This window comes from Leptonychotes weddellii, chromosome 5 (assembly GCF_054177405.1).
Source record: "Leptonychotes weddellii isolate Sample4059 chromosome 5, ASM5417740v2, whole genome shotgun sequence".
Classification (NCBI taxonomy): domain Eukaryota; kingdom Metazoa; phylum Chordata; class Mammalia; order Carnivora; family Phocidae; genus Leptonychotes; species Leptonychotes weddellii.
This window is the reverse complement of record NC_138373.1, coordinates 3,713,541-3,730,538: the sequence shown is the minus strand read 5'-3', so window position 1 is coordinate 3,730,538 and position 16,998 is coordinate 3,713,541. Positions and strand designations below refer to the sequence as shown.

The 16,998-nt window shown below is 56.7% G+C and overlaps 1 protein-coding gene across 5 annotated transcripts in view; it reads left to right on the top strand.

The window, feature by feature from the left end:
* The first annotated feature begins 4,713 nt into the window (after nucleotides 1-4,713).
* Nucleotides 4,714-16,998, top strand: part of FBXL18 (F-box and leucine rich repeat protein 18) — a 58,041-nt gene continuing 45,756 nt past the window's right edge. The window contains exons 1-2 of one of the 5 annotated variants that reach the window (XM_081819039.1): nucleotides 4,714-4,991; nucleotides 7,640-9,183. In XM_081819039.1, the coding sequence (XP_081675165.1) occupies nucleotides 4,722-4,991; nucleotides 7,640-9,183 (1,814 nt within the window). In that variant the 5' untranslated portion in view covers nucleotides 4,714-4,721. The other 4 variants (XM_081819037.1, XM_081819038.1, XM_081819036.1 and 1 more) reach the window with 4 other exon arrangements.

Sequence of the window (16,998 nt, the reverse complement as noted above, 5' to 3'; positions counted from 1 at the left end):
GATGCGGGACTCGATCCCGGGACTCCAGGATCATGACCCGAGCCGAAGGCAGTCGCTTAACCAACTGAGCCACCCAGGCGCCCTATTTATTACCTATTGATACATAGTTTGCACAGCATAAAATTCACAGTTTTAAAGTGTGTGTGTGTTTAAAGTAAGCTTTATGCCTAACATGGGGCTTGAACTCACAACCCTGAGATCTAGAGTTGCATGCTCCATCGACTGGCCAGCCAGGTGCCCCAAAGCAGTTTTTTTTTTTTTTTAAGATTTTATTTATTTATTTGACAGAGAGAGACAGCCAGAGAGAGAACACAAGCAGGGTAAGTGGGAGAGAGAGAAGCAGGCTTCTCGCCGAGAAGGTAGCCCGATGTGGGGCTCGATCCCAGGACCCTGGGATCATGACCTGAGCCGAAGGCAGACGCTTAACGACTGAGCCACCCAGGCGCCCCATCCCCAAAGCAGTTTTAAAAAAATATATTCACAAGGTTGTGCAACTCTCCCCACTGTAGGATTCCAGAATGAGGTGGTCTGATTTTGAAAGTCATTACCAGCTTTAAAATGTAGATTCCCAGATTACTCCCAGAGTTTCTGGGAGTAGGGGTCTACGTTTCTTGTAATGCTTCAAATGATTCTGAAGTGGTGATCTGTTGACTCACCTGGTTCTGTGCTGCTTTCTCTTGGAAATGAAAAATAGATCCCTGTTCCGGAGCCGTTCTTGGCCTAGTGAGGAGATAAGCAAGCAGGCAAACCGGGGCAATTCATCAGATGAGGCTGGAAGGAGAGGAGGATCCCTGGTACCGCAGGGGAGGGGCAGGACCCGCCTGGCTGATGCTGGGAGGGCTTCACTGTGTTTGAGGCTTTGAGCCCAAGTTCTGAAAGTAGCAGTTTTCCTGTGTGGTGGCATGTCTAGTGGAGGGAACAGCTTATGGGAAAGCTTGGAGGCATGGCGCAGGGCACATTCCAGAAATTGCCAACTAGAGAAGCAGGGACCTAGGAAGCGGGACAGAGTGTAGAGTGGAAACCCATACAATCGTGCACCTCTTCTGACTGACCCTGTGATTTAACAGTTTTTATAATGCAAAATATGCTATATATAACAATTTCACATCGTGACAGTGCACTGTGATGAGCCTTTCTGTTGTACCCACTGCCCCGTTATTTATTTATTTATTTATTAATTAAAGATTTTATTTATTTATTTGACAGAGAAAGAGAGAACACAAATAGGCAGAGTGGCAGGCAGAGGGAGAGGCAGGCTCTCTGCCGAGCAGGGAGCCAGACACGGGGCCCGATCCCAGGACCCCAGGATCATGACCTGAGCCGAAGGCAGCCTCTCAACCAACTGAGCCACCCAGGCGCCTCTGCCCCATTATTTAAAGAATTTTTTTTTCCATTTAGTGTTTATTCTTTTTTGTTTTTTTAAGTAAGCTTTATGCCAAACTTGGGGCTTGAACTTAGAACCCTGACATCGACATGCTCCACTGACTGAGCCAGCCAGGCGCCACCCCCCGACCAATGCCCTGTTTTCATAGTTAACACGTGAGCAATCTCGTTTCATCTCTGTCTCTCCCTTTGGCTTATTTACATCAGTCCAGACATCTCATCAGTTGGTTTGTGAATCCTGTGATTTCTTTGGGTACCTGACTGGTAAACATCTGGGAGGGGGGATGTTTTTTGGGCAGGTACTGAAGTTTCAGTACTTAATTTTTCTTTTCTTTTTCTTCCTTTCTTTTTTTTTTGCTTCAATTCTTAAAAAAAATTGTGAAATGTTACATTCTGAGAAGTGCATTAAACTCTTTTTAACCCTTACACTTCAAACCAACTATAAGCGGTCATCATCTGGTTCTAGCCATATGGTTCCCAGATGCACCTGAGAGACCCCCGTCTGTCCTCATCCCTGGATTGATTTTCCGCAGACCACACAGGATGCCTGTCCAGGACCTGTCAGGAAGCCCCAGCAGCCCTTTTCTTGTGGAGGGAAGAGCAGTTTCAGCTGATCAGGCCCAGCCTGAGTCTGATGTCAGGCTACTTACCCTTTTATTTTTCTTTAAGTAAGCTCTCCGCCCACTGTGGGGCTTGAACTCACGACCCCAAGATCGATAGTCACCTGCTCTACTGACTGAGTCAGCCAGGCGCCCCTTACCTAACGGTTTTGAGATGGAGAATGAGTCTGCCTTAGTTTCCCCGAGGCCGAGAACACATCGTTCTGAGAGGCGGAGGGAAGCAGATGCCATATACGGGTGTGTGTGGAGGTGGGAATTCTCCGGGCCACAGTTTTGTTTCACTCCTTTCCCAGGGAGCACTCCTTGTTTGCTGTTGGCCTCTGCGGAGCTTCTGCCTTTCCTAGGGAAAAGGTGTGTGTGTGGACTTAGAAACCACAGGACGTTGGCTTGGAAAGTCTGGGTTCCAGGCAAGAGACTTGACTATTGCAAACCCGGCAGCCACCTCCCAGGATCGGCCTTTGGAGACCAGGGGGACCCAGCTGCTCCCAAGTGCCTGCAGGGGGCTGGCCTCAGGGCAGCATTTAGGAGCACAGAATGTGGGGAAAGTCATCTTGTGGGGTGTGCTGAGACTGGACAGAGGGGGCTGGAACTGAGTTCCTGCCTTTTTTTTTTTCTTTCTTCTTAATGTAACTTCTAGGTGGTTTTAATGGTATCTTCTTTTTTTTTTTTTTTAATGTGAGCTCCATGCCCAATGTGGAGCTCGAACTCACAGCCCTGAGATCAGGAGTCACATGCTCTACTGTCTGAGCCAGCCAGGTGCCTCTGTAACTTCTGGGTGGTTTTAAGAGAAATTCAGTATTAGTAGTATAGTGTGGACATTATATGATGCTGGAGCTTCTTACACTGTTTTGCCCTGTGTTCTCATTGCTCCCAGAAGGCATTCTTACTTTGATAAATCTGCACATAGGGGGTGAGGAGGGGTTTGTCTCAGGCTGCTCAGCGGATTCAAGCCATTCCTCGCTCTTGCCCCTAGGCCCTCTCCCTGCCAGAGCCCTGTTGCCAACCTTGCCTGATAAGGATCCCTCTGTTTGAGCCTCTCCCTGCAGACCGAGTCCCTAGGTCTGGGCTAGGGTCTGGGAACCTGATCCCCACGACTGGCTCTGGGAAGCACTGAGCTAAGTAAAGTCACTAATGGTTGAGAACACTAGCCCCTTGGACTTGGGTGCCCTCGCAGACCTTGGGAGTAGCGAGACAGGACTGAAGGCACCTCAGATGGAAAGGGGAGCAGTGAGGGCACATCTGGCTGCTGCCTCTTACGGAGGAGGGAACGTGGGAAGGACCAATGCTGTTAACTAGGTGGGAAATATTTGTTGAGACCCTTTCCCAGGCCTGGGGAGGGCTTGGCAGGCTGTGGAGCTTGTCAGGACCGAGTAGAGGGGCGCCACAGTCCGAGTGCCCGGGAAACCCCTGGAGGCTGCGTGGGGCTTGTGCCCGGCTCTCGCGCCCCGGGGTTCATGGTTGCCATGGCAGCAGCAGGGCTTTCCAGGCCCCGGCGCTTCCATCCCTGCAAATATGTGCAGAAGAAAAGTCAGGCCGGAGGAGGAGGAGGGCTTGCAGACAGAATCTCTGGAAACGGCAGGGGAAATAATCCTGGGTGCTCTCTCCTGGGAGCAGTCATACAGGCACCCCCTCAGTGAGGACGGTTTGGGGGGGCCTGGATCCCTCCTGGGGAGTGCTGGGAAGATACAGGGATCCCTCCCCACCACGGAGAGCCTGCAGTTCCTTTGTCCTTGATTTGGGGATTTCATGTCCCACCAACCTGGGTTGAACCCCCCTCCCTCTCAGTTGTACACATCAACCAGGAATGGTGGAAGGCCCAGGTTAGGGAAGAAAACCTTTTGCAGATAGCTGCTGGAACAAACTGAAATGTGTGGACATCTTGCGGGAGGTACAACGTGAGTTCCTAGCCAGAAAGTGTGATAAGGCAGGGTGGCTCCCTGTTAGCTAGTAGTACTGATCTTAATGTCATGAGTAGATGCTGTTTCTTTTTTTTTTTTTTTAAGATTTTATTTATTTATATGATAGAGAGACAGTGACAGAGGGAACACAAGCAGGGGGAGTGGGAGAGGGAGAAGCAGGCCCCCCGCCGAGCAGGGAGCCCGATGCGGGGCTCGATCCCAGGACCCTGGGATCATGACCGGAGCCGAAGGCAGACGCCCAATGACTGAGCCACCCAGGCGCCCCTAGGTGCTGTTTCTTATTCATAAGGACTTGATAGTTTCATTCTTCTGGCTTTTCTTGCCCTTAATCCCAGTGCTGGGACTAGCTGCCCCCGGCCACTGGCTGAGGGCTTGATACCCATCACAGCAACCCTGAGAGGTAAAGTCACTGTTGTTAGCCCCAGTTCTTACTGTTTCTTGATAGAATTCTCCCACCCAAGTGTTTTAAGAATCCAGTATGACGTTGGGACAGTGGGAGAATAGCAGCTTTCACAAGCGGACAGCCCTGGCCAGTGGTCCTAAGTTGAGTCTGAAACATGCCAGACTTGATAGGAGACCTTTAGTAGGAAAAAATCCCTTAAATTTGGAAAAGAATTGAAGTTTCATTTTGAATCTCTTACTTTTGGCGAGAGATCCTAGTGTGCAGATCTAAAAGGGGCTTTTGAAGAGTATCATGGCTTCTTGCTCTGCAGTTAAGATTTTTGGTAAAAGCACCTTCTTTCCCACAGACTATGGCGAGGGCTGCTCTTGGCACCTGTCCTTGGTTGAGGAGGCCAGGATGAAGGCCACCCTTGGGGATCCCATGGGAATTCGGTGTTGCCCTTATTTTCAGGACACATCCAACGATGACGACATGCCCCCTGCAGCAGCCGCCATGGTGGTGGGCGCCCACCTTCTCGGCTTCTCGGATGAGATCCTGCTGCACATCCTGAGCCACGTCCCCAGCACAGACCTGGTTCTGAACGTCCGGCGCACCTGCCGGAAGCTCGCGGTGCTGTGCCTGGACAAGAGCCTCACCCACACCGTGCTGCTGCAGAAGGACTATGAGGTGAGGCAGGGGTTGCAGGGGTGGGACAGCCCACATGCCCACCTGAGGACTAGCATAGCTGGGCAGTGGGGCGCCGTGTGGCTGGTGACAAAGGGGGCGGGCGCTCAGAGTCCTGACTGGCTCAACCTCTGAGACACATGAGGTGATGAAAGCTAGAGGCCGAGAGTTGCGGGTAGCGGGCCACCCAGTCGGGGGGCATCCGGCAGATGCCCAGGAGTGGGTTCTGGAACTTTCTCGGTGGTGTGGGGAGGCACCATCTTACCCTCCAGCAGCTGTGTGTGGGCCTTCAGCTGCCTTGCACCCTCCTGGCCGGGCTTCTAAGTGTCCGTTCTTCTGATGGGTGGGACAGATGTTGCCTTGTGCTTTTACCTGGCCTGGGTAGGGTGCTGGGGTGTCCACAGTGCTGTTTCCATCCAGGGCTGGGCTGTTCCTATATCCTCTTTCCAGAAGCCACTGTGTAGGACTTTTTCTTGTGGACTTCTGGGAGTTCTCTTGTACTCTGGATCCTTTTTCAGATACCCGTATTGTGAGTATTTTCTCTCAGAGTCCGTGGTTTGCCTTTCTGTTTTTTTTTTTTTTTTTTAACAGTATCTTTTGAAGAGAATAAGTGTTTAAGTTGAAGTGCAATTTATTGATATTTTTCGAGCTCATATTTTTTGTAATCTGTTGAAGAAAACTGTTAGACCTGAGGTTGTGAAGATTTTCTGCTACGTTGTCTCATAGAAGCTTTATAGCTTTAGCTCTTACGGTAAGTGTGCGATCCCTGTTGTGTTAATCGCTATATGTGGTGTGAGGTAAGGATCAAGGGTTCCTTTCTTTGCATACGGCTCTTCAGTTGTTCCAACATCACTTATGGACACGGTTGTCCTTTCCTCAGTAAGTGCCTTGCAAGTTTTTTAATTTTGTTTTTACATTTTAATTCCAGTACAGTTAACATACAGTGCTATATTAGCTTCAGGTGTACATCACCTGGTGCTCACCACGAGTGCACTCCTCAGTCCCCCCGCTCCCCTCTGGTCACCATCACTTTGTTCTCTGTAGTTAAGTCTGTTTCTTGATTTGTCTCTCTCTCTTTTTCCCTTCGCTCTTTCGTTTCTTAAATTCACATATGAGTGAAATCATACAGTATTTGTCTTGCTTGGACTTACTTCACTTAACATTAAGCTCTCTAGCTCCATCCATGTTGTTGCAAATGGCAAGGTTTTATTCCTTTTTATGGTTGCCTTGCAACTTTTGTTGAAAGTCAGTTGACGACATATCTTAAAGATAACAATAGAGGTCTTGACTGGAACCCAAATTTTAGGAGACTGTGGGAGGGGTTCCTAACTGTTGTCACTGGCTGTGAAGCTATGCATTTGAACCCCGAGTGAGGCCCCTCCAGAGCTTGGTTCTCTCTGTGAGAGCATGCTGTGCTCCTCTCTGCTGGGAGAGTGTGGGTGTGCGGGGAGGCTGAGCTGACTCCCCAGAGCCAAGGTCAGGCTTCCTGCCCGGGAGAGTTCTTTCCTGGAGAGGGAGGGGCAGGTGCCCCCAGCGCAATGTCGCAGCACCGTGTATCTGGAGCATTGGAGATGCTCGTGTCCTGCACGCGTCTACCTGAGAGAAGTGATCGGGATGCACGCACACCACGCGCGCGGGCGCTCCAGGCAGTGTTGCTGCTGAAGGCCTCCTTGGCAGCGGCCAGGACGTCCTGCTGTTGGCCCCCGGGTTCCCTCACTAGACGTACCGTGGCTCACCTGAGCAGTCCACGGTAGGTGTTGGAGGAATACTTAAGATGTGAAAATGCAGATGATGTAAAGGATCAAGTTTTCAGGGCACGATTCCATCATGTGATTCGGAAAACCCCAAGTCAACATAACACGTACCATCCTGGCCATTTTTAAGTGCGTGTTGCTGTATGTTACGCGGTGCATCCATTTGTGGTGATGTGCAGAGCTTTTCCATCACCCCGAACAGAAACTCTGGATCCTGTGAGCAGTGACTCCCTGTTCACCTCCCCCCAGCCCCTGGTAACCTCTGTTCTGCGTTCTGCTAGTGAATTCGCCTCTTCTGGGTAATTCGTGTAAGTGGAATCACACAACATGAGATCTTTTAGGACTGGCTTCTTTTCCCTTGGGTGACGTCCTCAAGGTTCACCCACGTTGTGGCGTGTGTCAGAGCTTTGCTCCTTTCCGTGGCTACATAGTCTTTCCTTGTATGTGCAGACTGTGTTGGTTCTGTCTGTCGGTGGGCGTTGGGTTGTTTCCGTCTCCTGGGACTAGTGCTGCTGTGAACATCGGGGAGCGGGGAGTGAGTCCCTGTTTTTCCCGTTCCCTCAGGTGCACGCCTAGCAGGGGAATTGCCGGGTCACATGGTCACTCTGTGTTTAGCTTTTTGAGGAACCAGCACACTTTTCCACACCAGCTGCACCGTTTTTACATTCCCGCCTAACTGGGGCCTCTTGACCGTTGGCCTGTGGTAGGTGAGCGTGTGGGAGGGGGAGGAGGGGCCAGCTCTCCCCTCCAGTGTCTCCCCTCCGCTGGACTGGTGAGGCCCTGAGTGTCGTGGGGGAGGGCGCGACCTGAGTGGTAAAGGTGAAGGAGTCGCCTGGGTGTCTTCAGCCCCTTTTCTTCCTTGACCACCCCGCCCCCCATTCTTGGCCTTTCCTGCAGGCGAGCGAGGACAAAGTGAAGCAGCTGGTGAAGGAGATCGGCCGGGAGATCCAGCAGCTCAACATGGCCGGCTGCTACTGGTTGTCGGGTGCCACTATCGAGCACGTGGCCCGCTGCCGCAGCCTGGTCAAGGTGAACCTCTCGGGCTGCCACCTGACCTCCCTGCGCCTCTCCAAGATGCTCTCGGCCCTGCAGCACCTGCGCTCCTTGGCCATCGACGTGAGCCCCGGCTTCGATGCCGGCCAGCTGAGCGGCGAGTGCAAGGCCACGCTGAGCCGCGTGCGGGAGCTCAAGCAGACGCTGTACACGCCCTCCTATGGCGTCGTGCCCTGCTGCACCAGCCTGGAGAAGCTGCTGCTCTACTTCGAGATCCTGGACCGCACGCGCGAGGGCGCCATCCTCTCGGGCCAGCTGATGGTGGGCCAGAGCAACGTGCCCCACTACCAGAACCTGCGGGTCTTCTATGCGCGCCTGGCCCCAGGCTACATCAATCAGGAGGTGGTGCGGCTCTACCTGGCCGTGCTCAGCGACCGCACGCCCGAGAACCTCCATGCCTTCCTCATCTCTGTGCCTGGCAGCTTCGCCGAGAGCGGGGCCACCAAGAACCTCCTGGATTCCATGGCCCGCAACGTCGCGCTGGACGCCCTGCAGCTGCCCAAGTCCTGGCTCAACGGCTCGTCCCTGCTCCAGCACATGAAGTTCAACAACCCGTTTTACTTCAGCTTCAGCCGCTGCACGCTGTCCGGCGGCCACCTGATCCAGCGGGTCATCAACGGCGGGAAGGAGCTCCGCAGCCTGGCGAGCCTGAACCTCAGCGGCTGTGTCCACTGCCTGTCCCCGGACTCCCTGCTCCGCAAGGCGGAGGACGATATCGACAGCGGCATCCTGGAGACGCTGGTGGCGTCCTGCCGTAACCTGCGCCACCTCAACCTCTCGGCCGCCCACCACCACAGCTCCGAGGGCCCGGGCCGCCACCTCTGCCAGCTGCTGGCCCGGCTGCGCCACCTGCGCTCCCTGTCCCTGCCCGTCTGCTCCGTGGCCGACTCGGCGCCGCGGGCCGACCGCGCGCCCGCCCAGCCCGCCATGCACGCCGTGCCCCGCGGCTTTGGCAAGAAGGTGCGCATCGGTGTGCAGTCCTGCCCCAACCCCTTCTCGGGGCAGGCGGGCCCTCAGCCTTCCTCCGTGTTCTGGTCTCTGCTGAAGGACGTGCCCTTTCTGGAGCGCCTCGAGCTGATCGGGTCCAACTTCTCCTCCGCCATGCCGCGCAACGAGCCCGCCATCCGCAACTCCCTCCCGCCCTGCAGCCGGGCGCAGAACGTCGGGGACTCAGAGGTGGCCGCCATCGGGCAGCTGGCGTTCCTGAGGCACCTGACGCTGGCCCAGCTGCCCAGCATCCTGACGGGCTCCGGGCTGGTCAGCATCGGCCTGCAGTGCCAGCAGCTGCAGTCGCTCTCGCTGGCCAACCTGGGCATGATGGGGAAGGTGGTCTACATGTCCGCCCTCTCGGACATGCTGAAGCACTGCAAGCGGCTGAAAGACCTCAGGTGAGGGGGCTCTGGCAGCCCCTCTGCGGCCTCGGCGGGCCCCTTGGAGGCGTGAAAGGCGCGGGGGGGACGTGGGTAGCACGGCCTCTCATTCGGCAAATGTTTGCGCACCTACTGCCCGTCTGCCGAGATGGGCTGAACGAGGGGCGGGCTGGCCTCCAGTGGCTGAGAGTCTGGGTGGGGCCGACAGGGGCCCCGCAGGCGGTGACCGGACAGGGGGACAGCAGTGGGCGGAGTCCAGGGAGGCAGGCGGGAGGCAGGGATGCGCTCGAAGATGCTACTGCGCGCGGTCTTGCTCCGTCCTCCTGACGGCCCCGCGAGGTGGCTATTTTTGCTCCCATGCAACAGCTGGTAAGCGGGGCAGCCGGGAGCTGAACTCGGGGCTTTCTGTCCGACTTTGTGCATTGTCGGAGCTACGAGTCCGTGAGCTGGGAGACTCGAGGCCGAGGCTTGCTGGGAAAGCAAGGCAGCATGTGCTGCAGCCCCCGGGGTCTTGCAAAAACGCATGTGTCCCAAAGCACAGGCGAGGTGGGGCGGGGAACCAGGTGGGGTGAAAGGACTTCAGCTGGTGCAGGGGGGCGGGCCGATTTCTGGTTGGGAGAGGCCCCCCCCCCCACCGGCGCCCCACCTGGACAGGAGGGGCTGGGACGGAGGAGCTGGAGAGGGCCACCGAAGCGGGGGCCGCACGTGGTTGGGAGATGACGGTGGCCTGGGGCAGGAGGCAGGCTGGTCGGAGAGAGTGAGGGCAGAACCCACCAGGCCCTTGTCACAGGGGCCCAGACGCGGAGTGGACTCTACCGAATCGAGCTGTGGAGTGATGGGGGGCTCTCGTAAGGACCCAGCGTTTAAAGGGGAAGAGCCTCTGTTGACTCGAGACGTGTTTGAAAATCGTGACAGATCTGATCTTGCAAAATTGCACTGTTTCCTAGAAACTACTGGAAAGGTATGGCGGCAGCGGACCCCAGCTCTCGCCTCAGGTTGGGGAGGAAGTGGCGGCGGAGTGTGGATCTGTTAGCTGATCTCTCCGTCGGGCTGGAGCTGAGGGGTGGACGGCTGGGTGGGGGCGGCGCCAGGGGCCCTGAGACAAAGTGTCATTGTCCGCTCGACGGTCCGCGCACACTTTGTGCCTTTGGTGAGGCCAGGTGCTCAGCCAGGGGCTTCTGGGCACTGTCTGGTTTAATCCCCGGGACAGCCCTCCGTTGTTCCCATTTCACAGACGAGCCAGTGGAAGCTTGAGGGAGGAGTTGAGGTTCACCCAGCTCAGTCTCACTCCAGAGCTTGACCTTGGCCCCGGAGCCGTGCAAAATGGAGACTTCTGTGTCCTTTGCTGACCTCCACTCTCCCCTCAGAAGGTGTCATGTGACAGGAAATGGGCCAGATTTGCATTGGAGCTGGCAGGGGCTTTGCGGCTCACACCACGGAGCCTTGCGGCTCACACCACGGAGCCTTGCGGCTCACACCACGGAGCCTTGCGGCTCACACCACGGAGCCTTGCGGCTCACACCACGGAGCCTTGCACAGCTCCGCCGCAGACTGCCTCCGCTTCCCCTCCAAGCGCAGTACGGACACTGAGGCTCCCTGAGGCCCTGCTCATCGGGGGCTGAGAGGCCCAGGGCCCAACCCCAGCCTTCCACGTGGCAGAGCAGGTGTTTTCCTGCCATGTTGGATTCACACGCCCTGGATTCGCAGCTTGGGTCCTCAGCCCGAGTGTCCTCAGCCCGAGTGTCCTCAGAGCCCCGTATTTGGGAGTTGTTTATGCTGTGTCCTGCGTGTTCCAGTTACACTTGCTTTGAGAACCTGCTTTGAGCCAAAGTTAACTTCATTCGAGTTTTATTGTCCAGTGTCTGTGAGACCCTGTAGCCACGTGCAGAGCTGCGGGTGCTGGGCTCTGGCTGTGCCTCCCCAGATGCTTCCGGAGCTTGCCCAGGGGTCGTACAGGAGGTCGCGAGAGGGTTAAGGGCGTGCGATGGGCAGAGTTGCTGTTCCCGTTGCAGGGCCTTTGGGACCCTCTGTCCTGCTCCAGGTGGGCCCGGCACTCCTGGCCACTGGCTTCCCAGGGCTCGCGGGAGTAAGGACTGCAGGCCTGCTCTTTGCTTCTTGACGCCCCCCCCCCCCATGTTCCTTTTGCTGCCCACCTCTGCCTCATGGCCCTCATCGAGTCCTCTGTGTTACTTTCTCCGACTTGGGCACTTCTGCTGGGGTCGGGTGGAGGAGAGGCCCTGACCGCAGCAGCCAGCCCCCTCCACCACCCCCTGCACGGGATGGGCCTTTCCGACTTCTGAGGTGCCCACGCTTGCCTTCTTGCCTGTTTGTTTGTGACACCAGGAATCCGCGTCCTCTCTGTTCACTGGTTCTTTCTGTCCAGCACCTTGTCCCTCCTTGCTTCTTCCTGTGCCTTTGCTATCATGTCACTGGCCTTTCTGGAAGAAGTGGTGGTAAGTGCATGGTCAGGAGGCCACATGTCACTGGAAGGTGCAAACGGATCCCTACATTTTTTTTTTTTTTTAATTTTATTTATTTATTTGAGAGAGAGAGAATGAGAGACAGAGAGCATGAGAAGGAGGAAGGTCAGAGGGAGAAGCAGACTCCCTGCTGAGCAGGGAACCCGATGCGGGACTCGATCCCGGGACTCCAGGATCATGACCTGAGCCGAAGGCAGTCGCTTAACCAACTGAGCCACCCAGGCGCCCTTTTTTTTTTTTTTTTTTAAAGATTTTATTTATTTATTTGAGAGAGAGAGAATGAGAGACAGAGAGCACGAGAGGGAAGAGGGAAGAGGGCAGAGGGGGAAGCAGACCCCCCGCTGAGCAGGGAGCCCGATGTGGGACTCGATCCCGGGACTCCAGGATTATGACCTGAGCTGAAGGCAGTCGCTTAACCAACTGAGCCACCCAGGCGCCCCAGATCCCTACATTTAACAAACAGAAGACTCTGCAGGTCTGCAACCCTGCTAACCTACGGGAGTCTGTGATTAGGAATTGAATGTTCCTTAATGAGGGGAGGCTAAGTGAGCATTTGAGGTCGAATATCACCAAATTCGGAGTCAAAGTATTTTTGGATCTCTCATCTCTCATCTTTGCCATCAGTTTTGTTTTTTTTTTTTGCCTTCTTGCCAGCCCATTAAGCCTTGTACCTTTTCTGACTGGACTGTGGTCACACCGTTTGGTCATCGGGGAGTGTTGGATAAAAATGGAAACTGATGAAGGTAAAATAAAGTAACACAGTCACGTAATTCAGCAAGTCAGAGTAGTCGAAATCTCTCCCCCAAACACCTGCCTCACTCCAGAGCGTTCAGTGTCTGGTGCCTGTAGGACCACTTGGAGACAGCAGGTGCCCCCGGCTCCCTGGGCTGCTGGCCCCTCCACCTCGGGCAGAGGGGAGTGGGCGTGACGTCTGAGCTGGTTCACCCCCCCCCCCCGGCACTCCCAGGTCCTTCACCTGTGAAGTGGGGCTGGTAAGCCCAAAGGAATTTGTACCTGTAAGGCCTACGGAACAGGGCTTGGCACCTGTGGTCCCCGTGATGGTTCTTTCTCCATCTAACAAATATGTGAACACCTGTTATGCTGGGTTCTGTCCTGGGCAGAGAGATCCTTGTCCCTGGGGAGCTGACATTCCAGTGGGGAGAGGGGGCCAACAGTGCACGGAAGAAAGAATGTGGTTTATGAGAGAGTAAGGGATGCTGGGGAGAAGGAAGCAGAGCGGGCTGAGGGATGAGGGAGGGCAGGCGGTGGTGAGCGTCATGAAGGTGAGATTTGAGAAAAGATTCCACGAAGTTGAGTTAGCAAAGTACAACCTGGGAGGAACATTCCAGCCGGGCGGAGCGGCACGGAATTCAGTGTCTGTGAATCACAGGCGACTTACGTTTGAACGAGTTAACATGAAATAGACTCAGGCATGCAGTTTCTCAGCGGTACGAGCCACGTTTCAGGTGCTCGGTGAGCGCACACGTTCTTGGCTGCTGCAGTGGACAGGGCACACGTGCGGAACGTTCCCGTCTGCACGGAAGGTTTTGCTGGACAGAGCCGAGTCCGTGCCAGGGCCCAGGGATGGGCTGTGCCGGGTGTTTCAGGAGCAGCCAGGGGCCCCCGTGTAGCTGGAGGGGAGCAGAAGGGCAGGTGACCCTGCTGTGTCCAAACAGACGGGCGGGGCAGGAGGCTGCGTCGGACACTTCAGGGAGAGATTGGAGTTTGCTGATTGATCGGATCCCTGGGGCGGGTGGGGGGGGTCAAGGTGGGTCCCGATGGTGCAGAGGCATTTGGCCTGAGCAGTTGCGGCACCATCAGTGGACAGGGGGAGGCTGTGTGGCTCGGCTGCGCGTGTGCGCGCCGGAGTCTGTGAGGCCGTGGGGTCACTCAGCAAGAGTCAGGGGGTGGAGGAAGTCAGCAGAGCCGACTGAGCAGGAGCCGGCGGGAGGGCGGGCAGGGCTGAGGTGGCAGACGGAGCCAGGAGGTGTCCCGGGAGCTACGGGAAGGGCTGGGGGTGCTGACTGCGGTCGCATTCTGCTGGCAGACTTGTCACGGCTGCCGGGTGCTTTTCCCGCGCGTCCAGGTTTGACTCCTGTAACATTTTGAACAACCCCAGGAGTAGAGCTGTTGTCCCATTTTGCAGATGAGGAAAGTGAGGCCCAGAGGGCTGAGGAGCTTGCCTAGGTGATACAGCTGGTCTGTGGGCCCCTGGCAGCGCGTCCTGCCTCCCGGCGCCGGGGAGCATCGAAGAGCGGGACACAGCAGCATTTGGTGGTCACCGAGTGGCTTCCCCGGCTGGAATGTGATCCTTGTGGTGAGGTCCTCCCTGGGAGCAGGGCCATGCATGCATGATGGGTTTTGTGGCTGGGGCGGCCCGCAGGACCCGGGATAAATGGGTTTTGTAGGTCAGCCCGAGAACTTGACTGCCGCTCATAATGGACTCTCTGTGCACGCCGGCTGCTGAGAACCATGTCTGATCAGAGCTGGGGACTGCCTGTTCAGAACAAACACCACTTCCTAAAATGCGGCCAAATGGCCCCGTTCCTCTGGATTTCTGCCTTCTGCGGCAAGCCGAGCCCAGGGAGGCTGGAGTGAAAGGAGCAGGTGGTACTTGCCCGCCTGCCGTGCGCAGGAGCCGCAGAGAAGAAATGGTGCTCTGAGCCCGGGAGAGACTGGCACGCTGCTTCTGGGGCCGCCTCCCTGGGCAGCCCCTGCTCTTCCCAGTGGGAGGTCCCCGGCCAGCCAGCTGCGGCCACCACTGTCCCCATCAGCGAGGCCCATCAATTTGAGCTTTGTGCCCGCCGGGACTCCTGGCCGGGAGCTGCATCCGTGCAGCCAGGGCCGCTCCTGCGGGGAGGTCGGGCAGGAACACGTCGTTCCGAGGCGCACCTTGGCAGAGAGAGGGTTACAGCCTGCACAGAGAAGGGCACCTTCTTTCCCAAGACTGATTAAGCCCTGCCTCACGGGGGAGGGAGGGGAAAGCATTACCCTGAGTCACCCTGGGCTGCTCATGACCTCAGAACCAGGGCAGCGTCTGGGCGGAAGCGAGAGGGCTGGTTTGGACCCAGGCCCTGGAGGCTGTGCCAAGTCTGCCCCAGAGGCCTAGGCCCCGCTGGAGGTGGGTGGGCAGATGGGGGTGCTCCCTGAGCACCTTCCTGTGTCCACAGAGCCATGGGGAGACCAGGCTGCCTCTCGGGGAGCGGGCTCCGGAGGCCAGATCCTCACTGGTTGGAAGGTTGAGGCCTGGCTGGGAGGGAGCAGGACCACGGGCCCCCCAAGGCGAAGGTGATTGTGACGGATCATTTTTGTCATCCCCAGCCCCACCGGGCTGGGAGCGGAAGGGAGGTTTGGACGTGTGGGCCCTGCCTGTCCAGGCAGCTGGTGGAGTGGACAGGCCTGCCCCCATCCCAAACACCTGTTGCAGGTGGCTTCCTTCAGAGTGGGAGAGCCTGGAAGTGGTCGGCTAGCTGAAAACTGTTTAAAAGCGTGTGTGAACACAGCACTCACACACTGCTTACTGGGTTTGTAACCGAGATCTGCGGCGGGTAGCGTGGACCCACAGCGCCATCTAGTGACCAGGGCGCCCCAGGCCCGTGCTTCCTTTCCTGCCGCCTGCGCCAGGGGCAAGCCTGAGCCGCAGGCCCCGGTCTGGACTTCCGCCCCTCCCGTTTTCCCACCTTCAGGTCTGCAAAGGGATGCTTACTTTGAAGAGAATAATTTGTTTTTGAAAGAATGCAAGAATGTGTTCAAACATTTTCTCTTTTAAAAAAATTTGCATTCCTAACTGGGCTGACATTTGCTTGCTGTCTGGGCCCTGCGTGACTTCGGTTGTCACCTTGTCCTTGCTTGGGGTGCATTAGGACTGCACACAGCCACCTTCGCATCTCTGAGGGGCACCGCTCTCTGCTCGCGCCTCTCTGAGTTCTTGCTTTAAGGATGGAATTCATTCAGTGGGGTCTGGGGTAAGGCCTGGGCTCCACATCTAGTGCATGGCCCATTTGGGTCTTGTTTGGCTTTGAGGACTGGGGGGCCATCCCATGCCCTACACCCAGTCCCGGTCGGATCAGCCTCTCTCAGGATGTTGCTGCATTCAGAGTATTCGGGGTCTCTCTCCCCTTGGGGGCTGGGACAGGACACTCTGTCCCCAGTGCAGACCTGCCGCCTTGTGGTTGTGGGTGTGGGCATTTCTTGCTCATCCTAGAAACTTCTTTTATGAGCGCTGCACTGTCCCGCGGCGCGATCCCCGCATGTACGTGCAGTGCTGTGCCTCTGCATGGCCTTCTTGTAAGGAGCCCGCCGCTGGATCAGAGCCCCCTTGTCCAGCATGACCTCATCCTAACGCCATTGCATCTGCAAAGACCCTGTTTCCAAGGAAGGTGTGTTCACGGGTGCCAGGGGTTAGGACTGTGACATATCTGGGCAGGGAACACAACTCCCACCAACTCCCCTCTCCCTTCTCCTAGTTCTTGGCCCTCCTCCTGGCAGCTCCTGGAATCCTGTTAGCTTCCCCCAGCCCTCCCTTCTTCCACTGGCTCTCACTCTAGAGGGCCCCTGTGGCCTGTGGCCCAGGGTCCTGCCACAAATCCGGCGTCTGCTGGTTCCACAGCCGTGTTCCCAGCTGGTGCTGAACTGCTGTGTCAGTTTTCCTCAGCGCCTCTAACGGTGTGTCCCCAGCACATCGCTCTGCTCGGAACTGCTCTGTCCTCTGGGCTTTGCGTCTGGGTGTGCAGAAAGGTCTGGAAGGGTTTGGAGTGTTGTCCTCCACTCCGCGTTCCCGGGTCTTGCTCTCGTCCCTGTGGCGGGAGAGTCAGGGCTGACCCCAGCGCTCCCTCCTGCCCGTGCCGAGGCCCTGCCCGGTGGCCAGTGTGGCTCTTGCCGTCTTTTCCTGTCTGTCTCTCTAAAGCAGGTCTGACCTGGGTGGATCCCCAGTTTTTCTTTGGTGGTTGTCCGCAGCTGAAGTCCTGGCTTTGTAGCTTGGCTCCTCTTACCCTTGGCTCCCCGCTACAGGACTGTGGATCTGCCCGGTACCTCCCCACCCTTCCCCGTGTGGCCGGAGTGGCCCCGGCCCCGCCTGACTCGGGCGCCTCTCCCACCCCGGCCTCCAGATCCCCTCCCTGTCCCTTGGCATTGCTCCGTGCATCGCAGGCGAGCAGTGATGTGTGACAGGGACCGTATCTAAGTACATCTCCCTGCTCCCTCGCCCGGCAGGTCAGCATTTGAGGTGTGTGTGGGGGGTTGCTGAGCAGGCAGGGCCGCAAACGTGGTGGCCTCTAGGCTCCGAGCAGTGACTTGGCTGGGGTCTCTACAGTGGCTGGCTGCTTGCGTCGGGCCTGGGCGTGCCCCCCCAACT